Source organism: Condylura cristata, unplaced genomic scaffold, assembly GCF_000260355.1.
Source record: "Condylura cristata isolate star-nosed mole 26May11 unplaced genomic scaffold, ConCri1.0 scaffold00004, whole genome shotgun sequence".
In the NCBI taxonomy this organism is placed as follows: Eukaryota; Metazoa; Chordata; class Mammalia; order Eulipotyphla; family Talpidae; genus Condylura; species Condylura cristata.
Window position 1 is genome coordinate 7,676,063 of NW_004567105.1, and position 16,423 is coordinate 7,692,485.

Below are 16,423 nucleotides of genomic sequence, written 5' to 3' on the forward strand. Positions count from 1 at the left end.
GTGAAGCTGTTCTGAAATTCATTTCACATCTTCTGAAATAAAAGTCAAGACTGCTGTGAATTTACACTATTCTTTTAATCTGGTATAGAACATTATCCGTGAGCAAAGGGAACTGGAGCGGGCAGTCCGTAGCCAGCTACCAAGGCCAACCCTGGCCTGCAGACATCTCCGGCCACGCCACCCCCGGAGCGTTCCCTATATCTACTGTGAGTGTGTTTCTTGCCACACAGTTAGGGAACACAAGAGAACAGCACCCACATGAGATGACAGCTGTAGTTTTTAAAAACCAAAACCATAGCAAGCCCCAGAGTGAGATCACAAGTCAATCACATGAATGGTAAGCGGCTGTCGTTTGGCCGACCCCTGCCAGGTCTTGGGGGAAATCTGTCATTGGGGCCACCTCGCCCGGGCAAGATGGGGTTCGGTCCAGGAAGTGGGCCAACTGGGTCAAAACGTGGTCTGAGTGGGGGGAACTGGCCGGGTGTCCCCCCAGGCCCAGGTATGAGTGAGTTGATTGGGTCCCCAACATAGGGAAGTATTCTTTCATCGTATTCACCGCCGATGATGCCTGGAGGAAGAAGAGCACTGGGGGGAAAGGGCCGGGGGTGCAGGGGGTTGGGGTAGAACGGAATGGGGTGGGGCGACGGCGGCAGGAACATCCCGTGCCGTCCTCTCTGGGCTTCTTTTCTCTGTTTGTGCCTCTTACGGTACAGCTGCGGGAAAACAAGAGCAAGGCATTAGTGTAGTGGCCTGGTGTTTTGCTCCCATTGTATAGCTCTCCTCTCTGCCTTCCACACACCCAGGCAGATAAGCCAGAGCACAGCAAAGAACTCTGAGCAGTTTCTATGCATGAAGACAGCAGCAGCTCTGAAAACAAAGCCATGGGAAATGCTGTTCTTTAACCACAGTGCAAGTGTTAACCACACTACAAGCGAGCTGGTGTGCTAGTGCGAAGGAAAAAATCCTAAAGAGGGATAAATTCTCCCCTGACATGCAACCCCAAACTCTCAAGCTAATAAGCAACATTAAGTCAGTCTTTCTTGAAAGTAGAAAATTTTAACATCTACTGAATAGCACTGACGTAAATTACGTTAAGGTGAGCACTTAAATTTACTTTTTCATTAAGTCCACAGTGGATGTCAATTTAACCAACAGGCAGTTCTTGTCTTTAAGACTGCCCGTCTGTGACTATGCAGGTGTCTCTCCTTTTCTTCCCTTTCCTCAGTAAAATAAACAGCAAATGGTGCCCACCCTGGAGGCTGGGACATGGCCTAGGGCACAGTACTAGGCTTCTGTCCGTGTCTGACTCTTCTAGTGGCCACTGCAGGGAACACGTGACCAGTCACGGAGCACGAGGAGGACTGCTCTGGTACAAACGTCTCACTTAGACGTTTTTTCCTAACAGATGGGAGAGTGTTTCAAGTAAATGAGAAAGACAATCATTGTGTCAGATTCCTTTCCTGTTTAGTTACAAGAAAATAAGGATTGAGTATAAAAAAGTTGAAAACATTTTCTTTTACTGAAAACCAGCTATAAATATAAATAGATCTCACTCGACCATTATCAAGTAAAAGTAAGCCCTTTGTGTATTAACCCATCAGTTACTTCTATGGATGTTGGCCTCGATAATACCTACTTCTTTCCAATCTGTGTCTCGAACTCTGGCAGTACCATCTACAAAGTCAAAAAAAAAAAAAAAAACCAAGATTTTAAAAACAGTTCATTCATATCGCATTAAGCAGAGGGTCTGTTTTTTTTCCCCCTAAGGAAACTGCAGCTTACTCATTAAACACAAAATGGAACATGAGTCATTTAACACACGATAGCATCCGCGCGCTCCAGAGCCTGACTCAAATCCTCTCCTGATGGCTGAGGGCGACCACACCGCTCTGTGCTCAGTGGCTCATTCACGCCAGACTCCTCTGGGACACGGAGGGAAGCGTGGCTCCCCTCTCCTGGCACTGACCTGGCCCTAACCTCATCTCACTGTGTCATCTGCCTCTCGGGAAAGTGAGAAATGCAGTGGATTTCCAGGTCAGACACTGAGGGTTATCCACAGAGAGAAAAAAACCTGTCTTCCGTTTTTTTATCCTGAAATAGTCAACTTAGTCTAATAAGCAATTTGTGTCTCAGAAAACACAAAGAATGGGAGTCTTCAAGACACAGAAAAGGCACATAAAGGTTAGAACTGCTTTACAATAAGGCTGTATTATGACTCTCTGCAACTCGCAAGGAAAAAAGACAACTGAAACCTTTTGGCAAGTTGAGTCATGAGCAAAAAAGAGTCATCTTGGAAATCACCTCGAAAATCCCGCAGATATAAACACCTCCAAAGGAGCTGGTCGTTTGAAGCGATGAAGAGGTCGCGGCAAACAGCAGACAAAGACAGGACGGAACGAACGTCCAGGAGTCGGAAGATGCGCAGCTTCAGCTCCAGGGGAAGCACCACCAAGCCGAACACGTCCGGCAGGTTCAGAGCTAGAGCGGGTGACAACAGCCATCACCGAGAGCCGCCGGCTCTCCTGCGTCGTCAACAAAACTCACCATTTGCTTCCTTTCTAGAGAGGCAGTGAACCCACACATTTGACAGCAACATCATTTTTTGAAGCCCGGCATGACTAGACGACCGTTACGTCTAAGTCCCCGATTCCTTTTAAAGCTTAGTGGGAAGACATACTTTTAAATAAAGCTCACAATTTCTAAATATCAGCACTCCAATGTTCACAATCACTATCATTTGATATTTACTATGCTGGAAAAAGGGATGTAAATAAATCCAGAAGCAAAACAAAAGAAAGGATAAAGGAAGTCAACTGGAAACTATGTTTTAATTATTAGTCCCTCTGGAATACTTGTGATACTACTGTCCATTGGCCAAGATAACCAAAATCCTATAAAAGGTTTTTAAATTCATTTTATTCCTTTCCCTCACTGTCAACTAAAGAAGAAAACTGTGGTAATAATAGCCTTGGCACAATGCAATCTGAGACCTAAAAAATTACTGTTCTACATAGATAGCAAATAAAACCACGTCTATTTGTGTAAGTCTGAAATTAGTGTAAATTATAATTCTCAACTGTTCCCTGCCCTATAATTATACTTCCAATGCATTTGCTGAACATCTACTACAGACCCCGTGGTAAAACATAAAAATCAAAAGTAAGATACATTCTCTGCTTCAACATATCCTTAGCCTCAAGTGGAAAGACATCATATAAACGATATTAATATACTCGGAAAAGAGCTATCATAAAGACACGTACAGAATACTCTGGCAGGACAAAGAAGGAGTAACAATTGTCATTTAAACTTAGCTGTGAAAGATTGGAATTTCACTAGAGAAAAGCATCAGAGCCTAATTCAGTCACATGCGTGGGGTGTAAACTTACTGTTTTTCCTAGCTACTCAACCCGAGATGATTTATCAACTCTCACCTTGTCGGGTAAAAGCCAGAAGAGGGTATACCAGTTGGTCTTTGAACAGGCGAGAAAGCTTCTGAAGATCTTTGTATATCTTGGCTACATCTTCCCCTAGAATATTTAGTACAAAATCAAGTGAGAAAACCTGCCATGGTACCTTCTGCTTCTGCCAACCAACTCAAAGTTGCCAATAAATAGCCACAGCTCGTCCAGACTCAAGCCAACGCCCAAGGAGGAGGAAGCACCCGGACTCTGCAGGCCAGTGCTCCAGGGCAAAACTGGGAATCCCAGGACGTCAACAGGCCAGCACTCGCTGACCTCAAAAACTCAGAGGCCCTCACGCGAGGGGGCCTGTGGTGTGCCCGCCGTGCACACCACGAAGATTTATTGAGCATCTGCTGTCTGGCACCGCGGACGCAACGGGGAGCTGACTGCCTGTGGTGGCCGGGTGCTAGGGGACAACGCATCACACAATGACCAGGTGCCAGTGACTGCGTCAAGCATTTTTAAGCTATCTTTCAAATCAGTCACTCCCCTGTAATCACGAGATACAAGCCATGGCCCCGTTTTAGACATAGAACAAGGGGGGGGAGAGAACCATGAGCAGCAAGACAGGGCACGTGCTAATTCTAACTGGTCCACAGCAGTGATTTTTAGCCACTAAATGCCACTCAAAGTATGGTGCAGGAGCACACCTGGAACAGTGCAGAAATACTGGCTCTTAGGCCCCCTGATGAGAATTTGCTTTTAGACAGCCCCAGAGGTCTCACCTGTACATTATCTAGAACATTCTAAGTACTACAAGCTGCACTAAAAGTTAAACTTGTTAAACTTTAGCAGCATATTCCTACTAAAAATAAAAAGTATTATGTCAAAACTATTCCATTGAAATAGCCCATAAACTTGTAACAATATTAACTTCCCTCTCACTTCCTTTTTAACAAACTAGATAAAAAGTATGAGTCCAAGCTAATCCCCATAAGAGTTTTTTAGAAAATATGCTTGAGTCTTATCTACTGTAATTCCAAATCCCACCATTATGAGCTCTGAGGCCCCGAAGTCAGTCACCTCTTGACCTGGCTCCTGATCTACCATTGGGCACAGTAATCTCTACTGCTACTGAGTATTCCTGCTCCCCAGCAGAACGGAGAGCAGCACACCGTGCTGCAGCCCAGGATCTCATCTCTCTGGCCCCAGTGTAGGCCAGCTTGACAGGTGTGTCCATCTCTCTCAAGCATACTCAACAAACACCCCCATGTGGCAAAACTGGCTCTTGGAGGGCAAAAAAAAATCTGATTAAATTGGTTTTTGGTTTTCCAAAGGGCCATAGTGCGTACACACACAGTATCTATGGCATGAACACTTCCTGGGGAGAGCAGTGTGGGAAATGTGTAGAAAGACTCCTTGGAGAACAGATGATGGGGAAAAAAAGGTTAACACTCGTCTCCTTTCCTCCCAGTTTTAGTTGTAGGAAGTCAGTCTCTCGGGACGTAACCTTGAGTGGGAAGTAACAGAGTAAGTCCCTAGGCCTTCGAAGCAAAGATTAGACCTGCACAGCCTTCCCTTAAAAGACAACTGTAAATACCACATCTCTGCCATACCACACCACTTTATAAAGCTTTTTAGCCCTTCAACTTACTGGTAAGGATGAAACAGAGTAACATTCACTAAGGCACATGTCTACAAAACAGGCATTTAAAAGATATTAGCTCCTCTCTACTCCATCACTTCTCTTCTGACTATTAGCCTGCCTTTCAGCTAAGTTTAACTGAAAAAATACAAAGGGACACTTGCCTTCTTTGTATCTATTAATTTTATGGAATATAAGCAAAATCACACCTTATAATACAAACTTTTGGTAAAGTTCCAATCTGTATCAACTAGCAACCACATTTATATCAATTTAAGCATACACTCTGAAGTTTTTCCTCCATTAATTTTCAGTAATGAACTTGCACTGCACAATTACAAAACAGTTCCAATCCAGATGGGTCAAATACATGGCTAGAAAGATCCATAGAATGACTAATTCAGGAGCTGAAGCATCATCCCTGAATGATGGGCTGCACACTACTGTCATTCTATACTGGCAACATGACTGTAATTCAGCACCTCAAGGTCCTAAGAAAAAACAAGATAGAAACAGAAAAACTCTGCAACAATGTCCTCAACTTGCTTTACTCTCAGGCAGAAATGTTTAGCCTTTTGAATATTACCTTTCAGATTTTAAATGAACTTCTCAAAGCTTCATCCCAAAAATCAGTTTCATTACCTGGTTCCTCTTTGCGAATAAAAGATTCTGGCAGCAGCTGTAATCTTTTCACACTTCTAATCTCATTATTGATTTTTAGTGTAGCTGTAAAAACCAAAAGAATGAAGGTCAAAAACTGTTCCTTCATCAATTGTCTTCATTTTGTTTCTGTATGGGCTTGTGTTTCCTTGCCCCAATAGTCAAATGACACATCATACAAAACTAGGCAAATGTCTATTTTCTCTCCAGAGTGAAGTCCAATGTGTGAATATGCCATTAAATGAAGTAAAACCACTCTAAAACACCACCTTTAAGAATTATAGTAAGCACCTTTATATTAACTCCACTCAATATTATCAACAGCACCGATTAACACTCAAAAAGATATGCAACAAGGTTGGCAGGAAAAAGTTAATAAGATCATTTCTGACAAGGTGTCCAAAATCCCATGTACTATTTCTTTAACCCTTGGCAAGGAGATTTCCCTTGTTGAGTAAAAGAATCCTGCTAGCTTTCACAGCATCTTCTCTCTAGATCCACGGATGAATATTCTCGACATCGCCAGAGAGTTCGATTTTAGTCATATATACAAAAATAGAACAAAAGATGAAGCTAGTGATGTGGTTGTGCACATGTGCACCTGGAAGATGCTCTGGTGAAGGAAAGACTTAAACTGCTCCCTTCCAGAGATTTAGGTCTGGCTGTCTGCCACAGACGTGTGCAAGTAGCAGATTTGCCAACAATAGTAAAGACACAAAACTTTAGGACTCATAGAGACACTTGACAGCTACTCACTTTCCAGTAAGTATCTTTAAATTATCACACCATACTGTTAAAGTGCCAATATAAAAAGCTGAGGCAAAAGTACAACCTCACGCTTAATATTTGGTAACTTGAACTTTACAAGTAATGATCCTGCAGAGTGATGACTGATGAGACACCCTTTGTGTGTGAGACGCCCAACTAAAGTGACATGTGCTGACCTGAAGAGATAATGCCAGTGCCATCAGAAAGCCACATCCTGGCAGACGTGGGCCACCACCAGAGCTGTTACAGCTGGAATTCTGAAACTTCTAAATAACCTTTCAAGAATCCAGTGATTAACCCAGGAATATAGAACTATCATTTACTTCAAGGATTCAAGACTGTTAAGTCAGTGGCTTATAAAATATGTTTTAGCAGAAAAATCACTTTTCAAACAATCTTATGATTAAAAATCTCAATGAATACAACAAACATGTTGCTACTCAAGGTTTAAGTGGTGTTGGGGTTCTATTACACCTCCTTGCTTCCAGCTCCGAAGCTAGTAGCTGCAAAACTACTGAAAGCTGAGCTAAGGCATGTTCATAGTGACCGTCTTTGCTACACAGATGTGCTGTAGTAAAAAACACCACATACAGTCATCCTAGCCTTACCCTACTATCTTACTTAGTGAAGAGGAGAAACCTCAAAAAACCAAACCAGAACAAAGTGAAAGATCTAGCCACTATTCTGGACCTCCAGATTGCAGTTCTGAGACTACTCCAGACTGCTGGCAGCGGGTATGGACTCTGGGGTGGCGCCGGCCTGAACTGAAATGCAAAGACAGAATGGGCGGCTGTCTCAGCGGCATTTCTTAATATGAAAAAGAGCTGAAAAATAAGAAAAACTATGAAGTGACCTTCTTGGGCCATAAAACATATCAAATCCCTCAGCAGTGTGTCAATGTACTACTGCCCAGAGATGCCAAATTCGGTAAAAAATTTGACTGTCTCTTTGTCTCCCAGTTCCAAGACCCTCGTTAAAATAATAGAAAGGTCACCCTCAGGCATTACGAAGAGGTATTCTTCAAAGGGTATGTGGAACAACCCACCTATTCCTATTACCACAACTCTGCTGGGGCAAAAGAAAGTCACCATGTCGTGCTAAGACAGTAAAGGAGAGCGGCGGCCCAGAAGTGAAGGCATCTAGTCTAAACATCCCTCAGGGTTCTAGGATCTGCAGACTCATCAGTGGTCTGGGGATTAAGGAAAGTTAGGAAACTCATAAACCATATCACACTGGCCCATCACTGAACTGGCTGTAAAGCACTTCGACAGCAACGCAGGACGACTGCTCCCTCCATTACCGTTTACCACAACGAGCGTCCCCAAAGGCACGCAGGTGAGCGCCGCACAGCCGTCCTCACAGAGAGGGTGCGTGTACTGCAGCTTGTACACGCCCCCCGACTTCCAGTTCTCTGGCATGGACACAGCTTTGGCTTCAGTTCCCTGAGGAAGAAAGTAAAAGGGGAACAAACTATGAAGAAAACTTACTCTCCAAAATGGCTCCCAACGTATCTAGGAGCAAGTTGCCATGCACTCCCTTAGTCAAAGTTTTCAAACAGTTAATAATACTGGCATCGTTAAAAAATCTGACATAAAAATGTTACACTCTACTATCTTCCATCAAAATCTACATTTAAATAGGTCCATGTTCAGAGAGAGGGACTGATTTCTCTCTTCAAAGACTTATTTTTCTACCTAAAAACCATATCATTATTCCAGATCAGAATTCACACATTACTTCTTTTACAGATGCTTTAAAAATAAAAAAAAAGTTCTGTTTATCTTTCCCTCTGTCAGTCTGTAACTTCGAAGGTCCCCAGAATCTGTCTAGGTCTGCTCAGAGTCCTGCTGTGTTCTCCTCTGCCGATCTCCGGCCTCTGTACACGGCCCTCCTAAAGTTTAGCCAATACAGTTGAATCGGCTGGAGACGCACCTCTCACCCACTCATGCACGATAAGCCCCTGAGAGCAGAGCAGAAGCACTGCATGACGCTGGCAGATGCTGGTCAAACAGAGAATGGGGGAAGAGCATTCCTCTTCCTAAATGACCCTCTTATGAAAGCACTGGCAGTCCAGAGTTACTAAAACAACCCAATGAGCCAGCTGTCTAGTCGTGCCCAACCACATCCACTGACCACGTTTTGTCCACAGATTATCATTTGTCATCTTTCATCTCCTGGGTTTAATGGTATTTGTCATTAAACCCAGAGCACTAAAAAGCGGCCAAAGAAATGGAGGAGGAACAAAAGGGAAGTGAACATGTCTGCCAGCCTGTGTATCCACGTTTTCCACTTAATGTCCAACCGTTTAACAGAAATCTAGAGCACGACAGCCTGGTGCTGCTTGTCGATACACCCCTAGCCATGGAAACACCCCTAGCCATGGAAAACCTACACCTGACAAGGTGTGTGCTGGCAGTGTGGAGTACTCACCTGAGGTATGTAACCCGACTCCAGCATCAGGAGGTGTATCAGCACTATCAGGGCATCGTGGGAATTAGAGCAGTCGGCTGACTGGTACAGGGTCTCTAGTGAGTGTGGCACTCGCCCGTCCTCCGACTCACTGCAGAGCATTGGTTCTGTGGGGTAGACACCTGGGCCCTCTTCCACTTCCACCAGGTCTTGAACTGGCTCAGCTTCAAAATTTTGACTAGGCCCTGACTGAAAAGGGTCACAAAGCCAGTAAGTTGTAAATCTTTTATTATTTAAATAACCTTTTTTTTGTGCACAGCATATACTGACTCCTAAAGTGAAGTGAGATTAGGGCTCCACGCCAAAATACATTACTGGGTTCAGAAACGGGCCCTCCTTTACACGAGTCCTCCTCAGTAACTGAGCCTGCAAGGAGTCTGCCATCCTGAATTCCTGTCTCTATGAATCTTGGCTAACAAGCCAAAACCTGGACTAGACTTCTCCCACCACCTGACCCCTGACCTGATCGTCAAAGTTCCACTGAATCTATCTCCTAAGTCTCTCTCAAATCTGCCTATTCCTACTCAACTGGCACCTCAGATTCATTTATCTCCTAACTTCCAGCGATATCCTCTCTAGGTATACCTACTCCTCTTCCTTGTCCTCTAAGTAAGATTCCACCCACTGCTACCAGTTTCTTAATTATTAAGACTCCAATGATGCCCTTTGTCCCAGCTTAAAATCTGCCAGTCTTTCCCCAGTGCAGATAATACCACTTCCCTGAATTGTGCCTTGGAGTGTGTCCCTAAATGTTTTTAGAGGATAAAGAGGTCTACTATCAAGTTTGGGGAAATGCCATATGCTAACCTCACTCTCTGTATTCACAAAATACATCACTGGCATTCCAAAGCTCAGGGAAAACGAACAATAATAGCTGTTCATAACACTTAATCTAGAAGCACTATCCTCCTTCCTCAATACCCAGCATCCCCAGCACACTTATTTATGATCTCATGAAACAGGTTATTCATCGAGGGCATGCTGAGAAATGCAGGCCTATAAATAAAGCCCAAGCTCCTGCCCTCCTGAGCATTCCGTCCCCTTTATTACCTGATCTCAGACACAGTATCACGTACACTTCTGCCAGTGCCTCCTGCCTACGCCAGTATTCTCCACCCTGTGACAGGCAACGCAGACCTCCGCTCTGTAAAGGCTTTGATTGCTGTGATTTATTACACTACTGCGATTTTCTGATTACACATCTACATCCTACCATGACCTCAAGCTTACAAAGAAGAGTACAGGCTATCCATTTTTTGTGACCCAAATACAGTCCCTGGCAATAGTAGGAACATAAATACCTGAACAAATACTGACAGACAATATCTCATCATTTCATAATGTTTTTGTTTTTGGTAATTTCTCATTTACACTATATACTAAATCTATAAATGGGCAAAACAAAAGATGTGTTTATGTATATATTCTTTTTATTCATACTTAAATGACACTGATTAAATAACACAATCCAGATTGTCAGGTAATTTTGAAATAACCCCAGATCTCCAGACTCACAGTTCAGGACTTTGAGACATAATACAATGCTTCAGTAAAACTAAATTACCTATATTAATTTTTCTCAGAAAGTTTGCTGCCTAGGCATGTGTTCAACTCTCAATGCAAAGGACATGTTTCTTTTTAAATTCACATTTCCATTAAATAAGGGGTAGAAGAAGTTAAAAGCATGTAGTATGAGTGAGAGGTGGAAGATATAAAAGGACAAGAAGCTATTCTTCCAAAATCCCAGGACCTAACCCAGGATGGGTTATGGAACACCTCCTAATTCACTTGTTAAAACCTAGAAGCCACTGGCAATTTAGTGTCTGAAAAGGAGGTTTCCTCATATTTTTGAGTAAATAGAAACTACTATATTGAAAAACCACTTAGTACCTAGCAAAACTATGAAACACATAGGCTCTTTGTTTCTTGTGGGCATTTACTGCTTAATGACAGTTGTATGGGGAAGCATGAATATATGTAGAAAAAATATCTTCAAGGGTTACCCCAAATTGATTATATGAGGGAGGTACCAGAATCCCCTGGGGAGCTGGTCAAAACTTACTCCCCCTCCATGAGAACCACTGACATTTCTGAGCCATTCTGATAAGACACAAATATTTATCATACTCTTCACACAAGTGAAAATGGGGGAGGAAAGTTCAGCACCACCTCTCTGACCAGTTCATCTGTCATTTGTTAAGACTGGAACAAATAACTAAAAAGCAGTTTAGAGCTAATGTTAGGATATGATGCCATGTTACCCCTACACCCCACTAAAGACTCAACAAATGTTAGCGAATCCCCAACAGGATGAAATAAGAAAATTAATTTGCGCTTGGATACGAGAGCAAACTGGCGTACTACTTTCCATTTGTCCTGTCCAGCTTTCTCTCCTACTGCAGTCTGTAAGCCTTCGGCAGATCACACTGCTTCAGTGTTTAAGGCATTATTTATGAGATGGTAAGCTCAGTTTCCATTCTTGGATTTTACAGTCACCCTATACAAGTCTTAGAAAACAAAATATGATTTTAGAACTGAAATTAGTAACTTTAGGCAATGTTAATTTCTCAAAATTTTCCAAAGAGAAACTAATATAGTAATTCACATATCCTAGGAAAAGTTCTATCTTATGGGACAATTTTAACAAAATAAAAGAATGGGCCCTTCTACCAGAATTTCTGAATGAGATATTAGGAAAAAGAGATTCGGGAATGTAATTTAAATACATGACTAAGTATTCTTACTCATTCCCCCGACTACCTCTATAAGACAGGAGCACAGACATCCATAATAATTTGCAAAAAGAAAAAAGTCATAAAAATACTTTGAACTTTATAAAAATCATTTCTAATAATTCTCATATAATAACGTTTATAATATTTCCAGACACTATTACTTAAAATCTGAACATAAATATTTTTCATAATTTACCAATCTGTTGAAACAGAGATGTTAAACCAAAACCTGTTTATTTTCCATTATCCATGTATATTTAATGCCATAAAGGGAACAAAGCTTATAAAAAGAAGTTAAGTCGGGGTGGTAAGTATAAACATACAACACAATCAACCAAACAGCATATGTATCAGTAATAAAAAATTAAGTAATTGTGCTATCCAACAAATTAAAAAGCAGAATAATACTGAGATGTTTACATGGCAATAAAGAATAAATACAAAGAAATAACAGGTTACTGGGCTCTGGCTGACAGGGCTTGGGGAGGGCCAGGGAGGAATGGAGACTGGAGGGGCGGCTGGGCGCCTGTGTACGTGCCACTGGCTGGTGAAGGGAAACCGAGCGGGCGACTCGTCTGACTGGAGATGACAGTTTACAGGAGGGCAGAACAGAAACCTGCCCTGGGAAGGGTGGGTGGGGCGACTTTTCTGAAAGCCGTAAAAACCAGGAATAGCAGGACAGGCAGCCTTTTCTTCTTCTGTGACAGGACAAGTTGAACTACAGATATTTGGTCTTTTTCATTCAAATATTGTGAGCACAGCTGTATCTATGACACAGTTACTAAAGAGAAAGGTAATAACATTACCAAAAATATGAACCTAGAAAGTACACTGCAGAACAGACTCTGAAAAGCCTGGAATGGAAGGAAAAAACAGGGCTTGTTAGGTTGGATAGAGTCAAAAATCATTCCAAGTAAGTTTTAATACAGGAAAACAGCAGTGCCACTGACCGTCAGCGAGGGCAGCTGACTGGGAGGAAGAGGTCAGCATCACACTCACTTTCAAATTGATGTTGGCAGATGTAATCTGAGGTAACAACTTTCAAAATCCAGGTGTAAATGTACTCTAAATCATTTGGAAATAATGGAACGATATAGATAGCCTTAGCAGAGTAGACAGAGACTCAAAGCTCATGAGCTTAGAGGCAACAACATAAGCCCAGGGAAAATTTATTGATATCTGAAGAGTAGATGTCTGCCTCGGTTGTAGATTACTAAGGTTTAAAATTCTAGTCTGGGGGTAGGATACAGTAAATCTCTAACCAGGACACAGGATCATACTTTTTAATATTTTGGCATCTTTGAAATGGAAATGCAAGCCCAGTATTTAGCAGTTTAATAAACTTTATAGAATATAACCTGCAATCTACTAACGACAATTATCCCGACTGACAGAAAATTCAGTCCAAGTGTTTGTATGATTTATGATCCACCCTATTTCTTCTCGATACTTACCATACTGTCATCATTCCAGACATCGGACTGGGCTGCCTGTTCTGGGAATGAATCACTCAGTAGTTCATTCTGTGTGCTGGGCTGACTGGAGCTGGCAGCCAAAGAGGGTTGCTCATTATTCTGGAGTGAGGAATGCTCTGAATCTGTGGATGAAGGTAAGTTAGGTGCTGCAATGGCATCTTCAAGAATCAAACATATCAAGTCCCCAGAAACAATCCCATATGAAGCCAGGGTTTCTTCATCTCCAGTGAGGGCATCCTTGTTGTTCAATGTAATTGCAAACCGGGTATCAGAACTGCCAAGAAAGATGGATAAGGATAGTAAGAGCTACCCATCACCATTCCCCCCAATAAAACATTTGATACATATATATTGCATATGGTTATGACCCTAGAAATACTAAGTAATGAAAACAAAACACAAATAAGTCACAGTTTTGGGGAAACTATCAAAATTATTTACCCTTATCACTGAATGCCTAGGTTGTAGGTTACTAAGGCTTAAAATTCTGTCTGGGGGATAGGATACAGTAAATTTCTAACCCGGACACAGGGTACATACTTTTTAATATTTTGACATCTTTGAAATGGAAATGCTTATTAAAGCCAATGACACATCACAGCTTACTTGATAGAATTTCTCCCTTTAGTGTTATAAGTGTATTTTAAGATTGATAATTAAGACTCAATGAAATCTTTTTAAAATATAATAATATCACATCATTCCTCAGCTGAAAATCATCCAGTGGCTTTTGTTTAACTGGGAATAGAATCTTTAAAGCAGCCTCCAAAACTCAACATTTGTGCCCTCCCATTTCCTCTACCTCAGTCTTCTCTGCCATTCACCTTCTCACTACTGGACCTAGTCACGTGAGCTTTCTGCCCATTCCTCAAACAGATCGATGCCACCTTTGGGCCTCACCATTTGCTCTTTCAGACCTTCAAATAACTGATGCTCTCATCACTCAAGTCTCACCAGAAATGTCACCTCTTAGATCTATCTTCGGCTTCTATCACTATTTCCATTCTCATGTTTCATTCTTACTGTAGCATCACTATTTGAAAATATCTTTTTATTTGTTTATGGTCTCTCTTGTCCACCTTCACCACTAAAACTTAGGTTTCATAAGATCAGGTATCTCATCTGTTGAATTCAAAATTATACCTGGCATTTGCCAAATAAAAGTATTTGTGAAGTAAATACAAACAATACACAGTAGTTAGAAAAATCAAGTCTTGATCAGGGCTACCTAGTCAATGTCCCTGCAGGACAACTGGCTTATGTGAGTTCCAAATTTGGCCTGTGTTCTAAATAAGCATCCATGGTCACAAAAAGTTCAAGAGTGTAAATAGATGCCAAGTACAAAGTCGTCCCTCCTACTGCTCAGTGCAAGTTCGTCCATCCTTCTGATGACCAGCGTGATGTTTTTTTATACGGAAGACACACAAATTCAAAACCCACAGCTAAACAAAGAGCTCAGATTGGGCTAAAACAAGGATGTTCCATCCTTCTGTACCAGGGATTATCTGACCTTGAGAGAACAACCATCATTTCATCAAGTGGTGATGAGGAATAATTAAACCATTCCAAAACAGTTTGTAGGACATTAACACTCAGCAATGCTGATTTTATTAACTTTTTGAGAGTTTTTTTATTCTTCCTTCACAGTATAGCAGTTTTGTAAGTGTTCAAAATAATTGATGCTTTTCTTTCAATTAAATATATTTTCTCTTACCAGTTAAATTGTCTTTGGCAGAGAAATTACCAGAATTTTAGAAATAATTCCTGTTTATTAGAAATAAATAGCGATGCTTCTGTCTTCAAATTCCTCCATAAGTAAAATATTGGAAATCTGCCAGTTGGGGGTTGGGAGGGGGGGGGGTAGCAGAACTTTGGCAGAAAAAAGAAAAACACCTCAAATGAGCTATGTGTTTATGGATCATTTGTCACATCAAAAGGTTGTTTGTTTAACGGTATCTACTGCACTGTTCTTTCAGATACTATTTGTAGAAAAAGTAAAGAACTGTCTGTTTAGTAAAATATCAGCATTTGCTTCCCTAAAAGGGAACAGATTAGTAGTACATGGTCTTCCATTAAGAATTAAAAAATGACTAATTTCCAAAACTGAAAACAAAACTGAAGTTCCTCAAGAAATGCCAGCCTAGAAATCTCCAGTCCTTTAAAAAATATCATAAGGCTATGCTAAGCTCAAAAAGGCATTTTAAAGATAAAGCCATCTGATACTTTTTAATTGCCCCTTTACTAGAAAATGAACTTACTTTCCGAAGAAGGAATTTACTTTCAAAACAAACTATTATTCTTGAGTCGAGCAAACTCGACTGTAAAAAAAAAAAAAAACCCGAAAGTGAAGCGAACTTGGGTAAATTAGGTTTCACATCTTTTCAAGACTGCCCTGCCCAATTAAAAAACAATACATGTATATTATTTCATAGGAAATACCTTTAAAAGAGAAAAGTAGCGGTGAGGTAGTGAAACCAGCATGCAAACCATTTAGATTTTACACTAAGAAATAATAGACATGTCACTAATATAATCTTTTAAAAGTCCATTTTACTGAATATCCTAAAAATGAAAGTGTACGCGTCTTATGAAACTCCTTAACAGAAAGGTTCTCCTTTAAAGAATACACCTAAGATGCCCTGTAGTATTCTCAAGCATGCTCCTAAGTTACAAACTCGCTAGCTCAGCGTTTCATGAAGCCCACCCAGACTTTTCCACATTCAGTGTGGAAACAAAGCCGTTTCACCTTGGGGCCCCACAAATAACAGAATCGGATGCTTGATTTCCCAGGGTCACTATCCCCAAACTGCAAACTCTTGTCATCACACGGCTAACGTCTACTTAGTTTTAGCACCGACCACCACTGCAAAAAAGAAAAAAAGACGCAGCCTGCCACCCAGGAAAGAACAATGACTGGAGACCCGCCTGCACTTGGTGAAACTTTGCAGCGTAAGCCCGGTAAACACTCGGCCAAGAGACCGCAGCCTCCCTGCAGCCGCCTCGCCACAGGTGGTGTCGGCCGTAGGGCCGTTTTCTAACACCCCATCCTTTCCCAACTTTTCCACCGAACTACTCGGACAGCCGGAGACGCCGGGAACGGCCGGACCTCAGCCAAGCTCGTCAATTTCCAACTTTACGAACGCAGGGGCGCGATGGTGCAGCAGCCCAGCGCCGGTAAGCAGACGGCAAACGCGGAGTGACCGCTCACCCTGGAGGGGAGCGGAGCCCCCGGGACGCCAGGCCATGTTCTCCGCGAGCCGGGACCCC

General features: G+C 41.9%; 1 protein-coding gene across 2 annotated transcripts in view; it reads right to left on the reverse strand.

Moving 5' to 3' along the window:
- Window positions 1-56: 56 nt before the first annotated feature.
- FBXO7 (F-box protein 7) overlaps window positions 57-16,423 on the reverse strand; it is a 16,833-nt gene continuing 466 nt past the window's right edge. The window contains exons 1-9 of one of the 2 annotated variants that reach the window (XM_004675713.2): window positions 16,365-16,407; window positions 13,136-13,278; window positions 8,908-9,135; window positions 7,778-7,919; window positions 5,692-5,775; window positions 3,435-3,530; window positions 2,302-2,478; window positions 1,637-1,674; window positions 57-713 (exon numbers count right to left, since the gene is read on the reverse strand). In XM_004675713.2, the coding sequence (XP_004675770.1) occupies window positions 327-713; window positions 1,637-1,674; window positions 2,302-2,478; window positions 3,435-3,530; window positions 5,692-5,775; window positions 7,778-7,919; window positions 8,908-9,135; window positions 13,136-13,278; window positions 16,365-16,401 (1,332 nt within the window). In that variant the 5' untranslated portion in view covers window positions 16,402-16,407 and the 3' untranslated portion in view covers window positions 57-326. Of the gene's footprint in view, window positions 714-1,636; window positions 1,675-2,301; window positions 2,479-3,434; window positions 3,531-5,691; window positions 5,776-7,777; window positions 7,920-8,907; window positions 9,136-13,135; window positions 13,431-16,364; window positions 16,408-16,423 lie in introns of those variants that run through there. The other variant, XM_004675712.2, reaches the window with a different exon arrangement.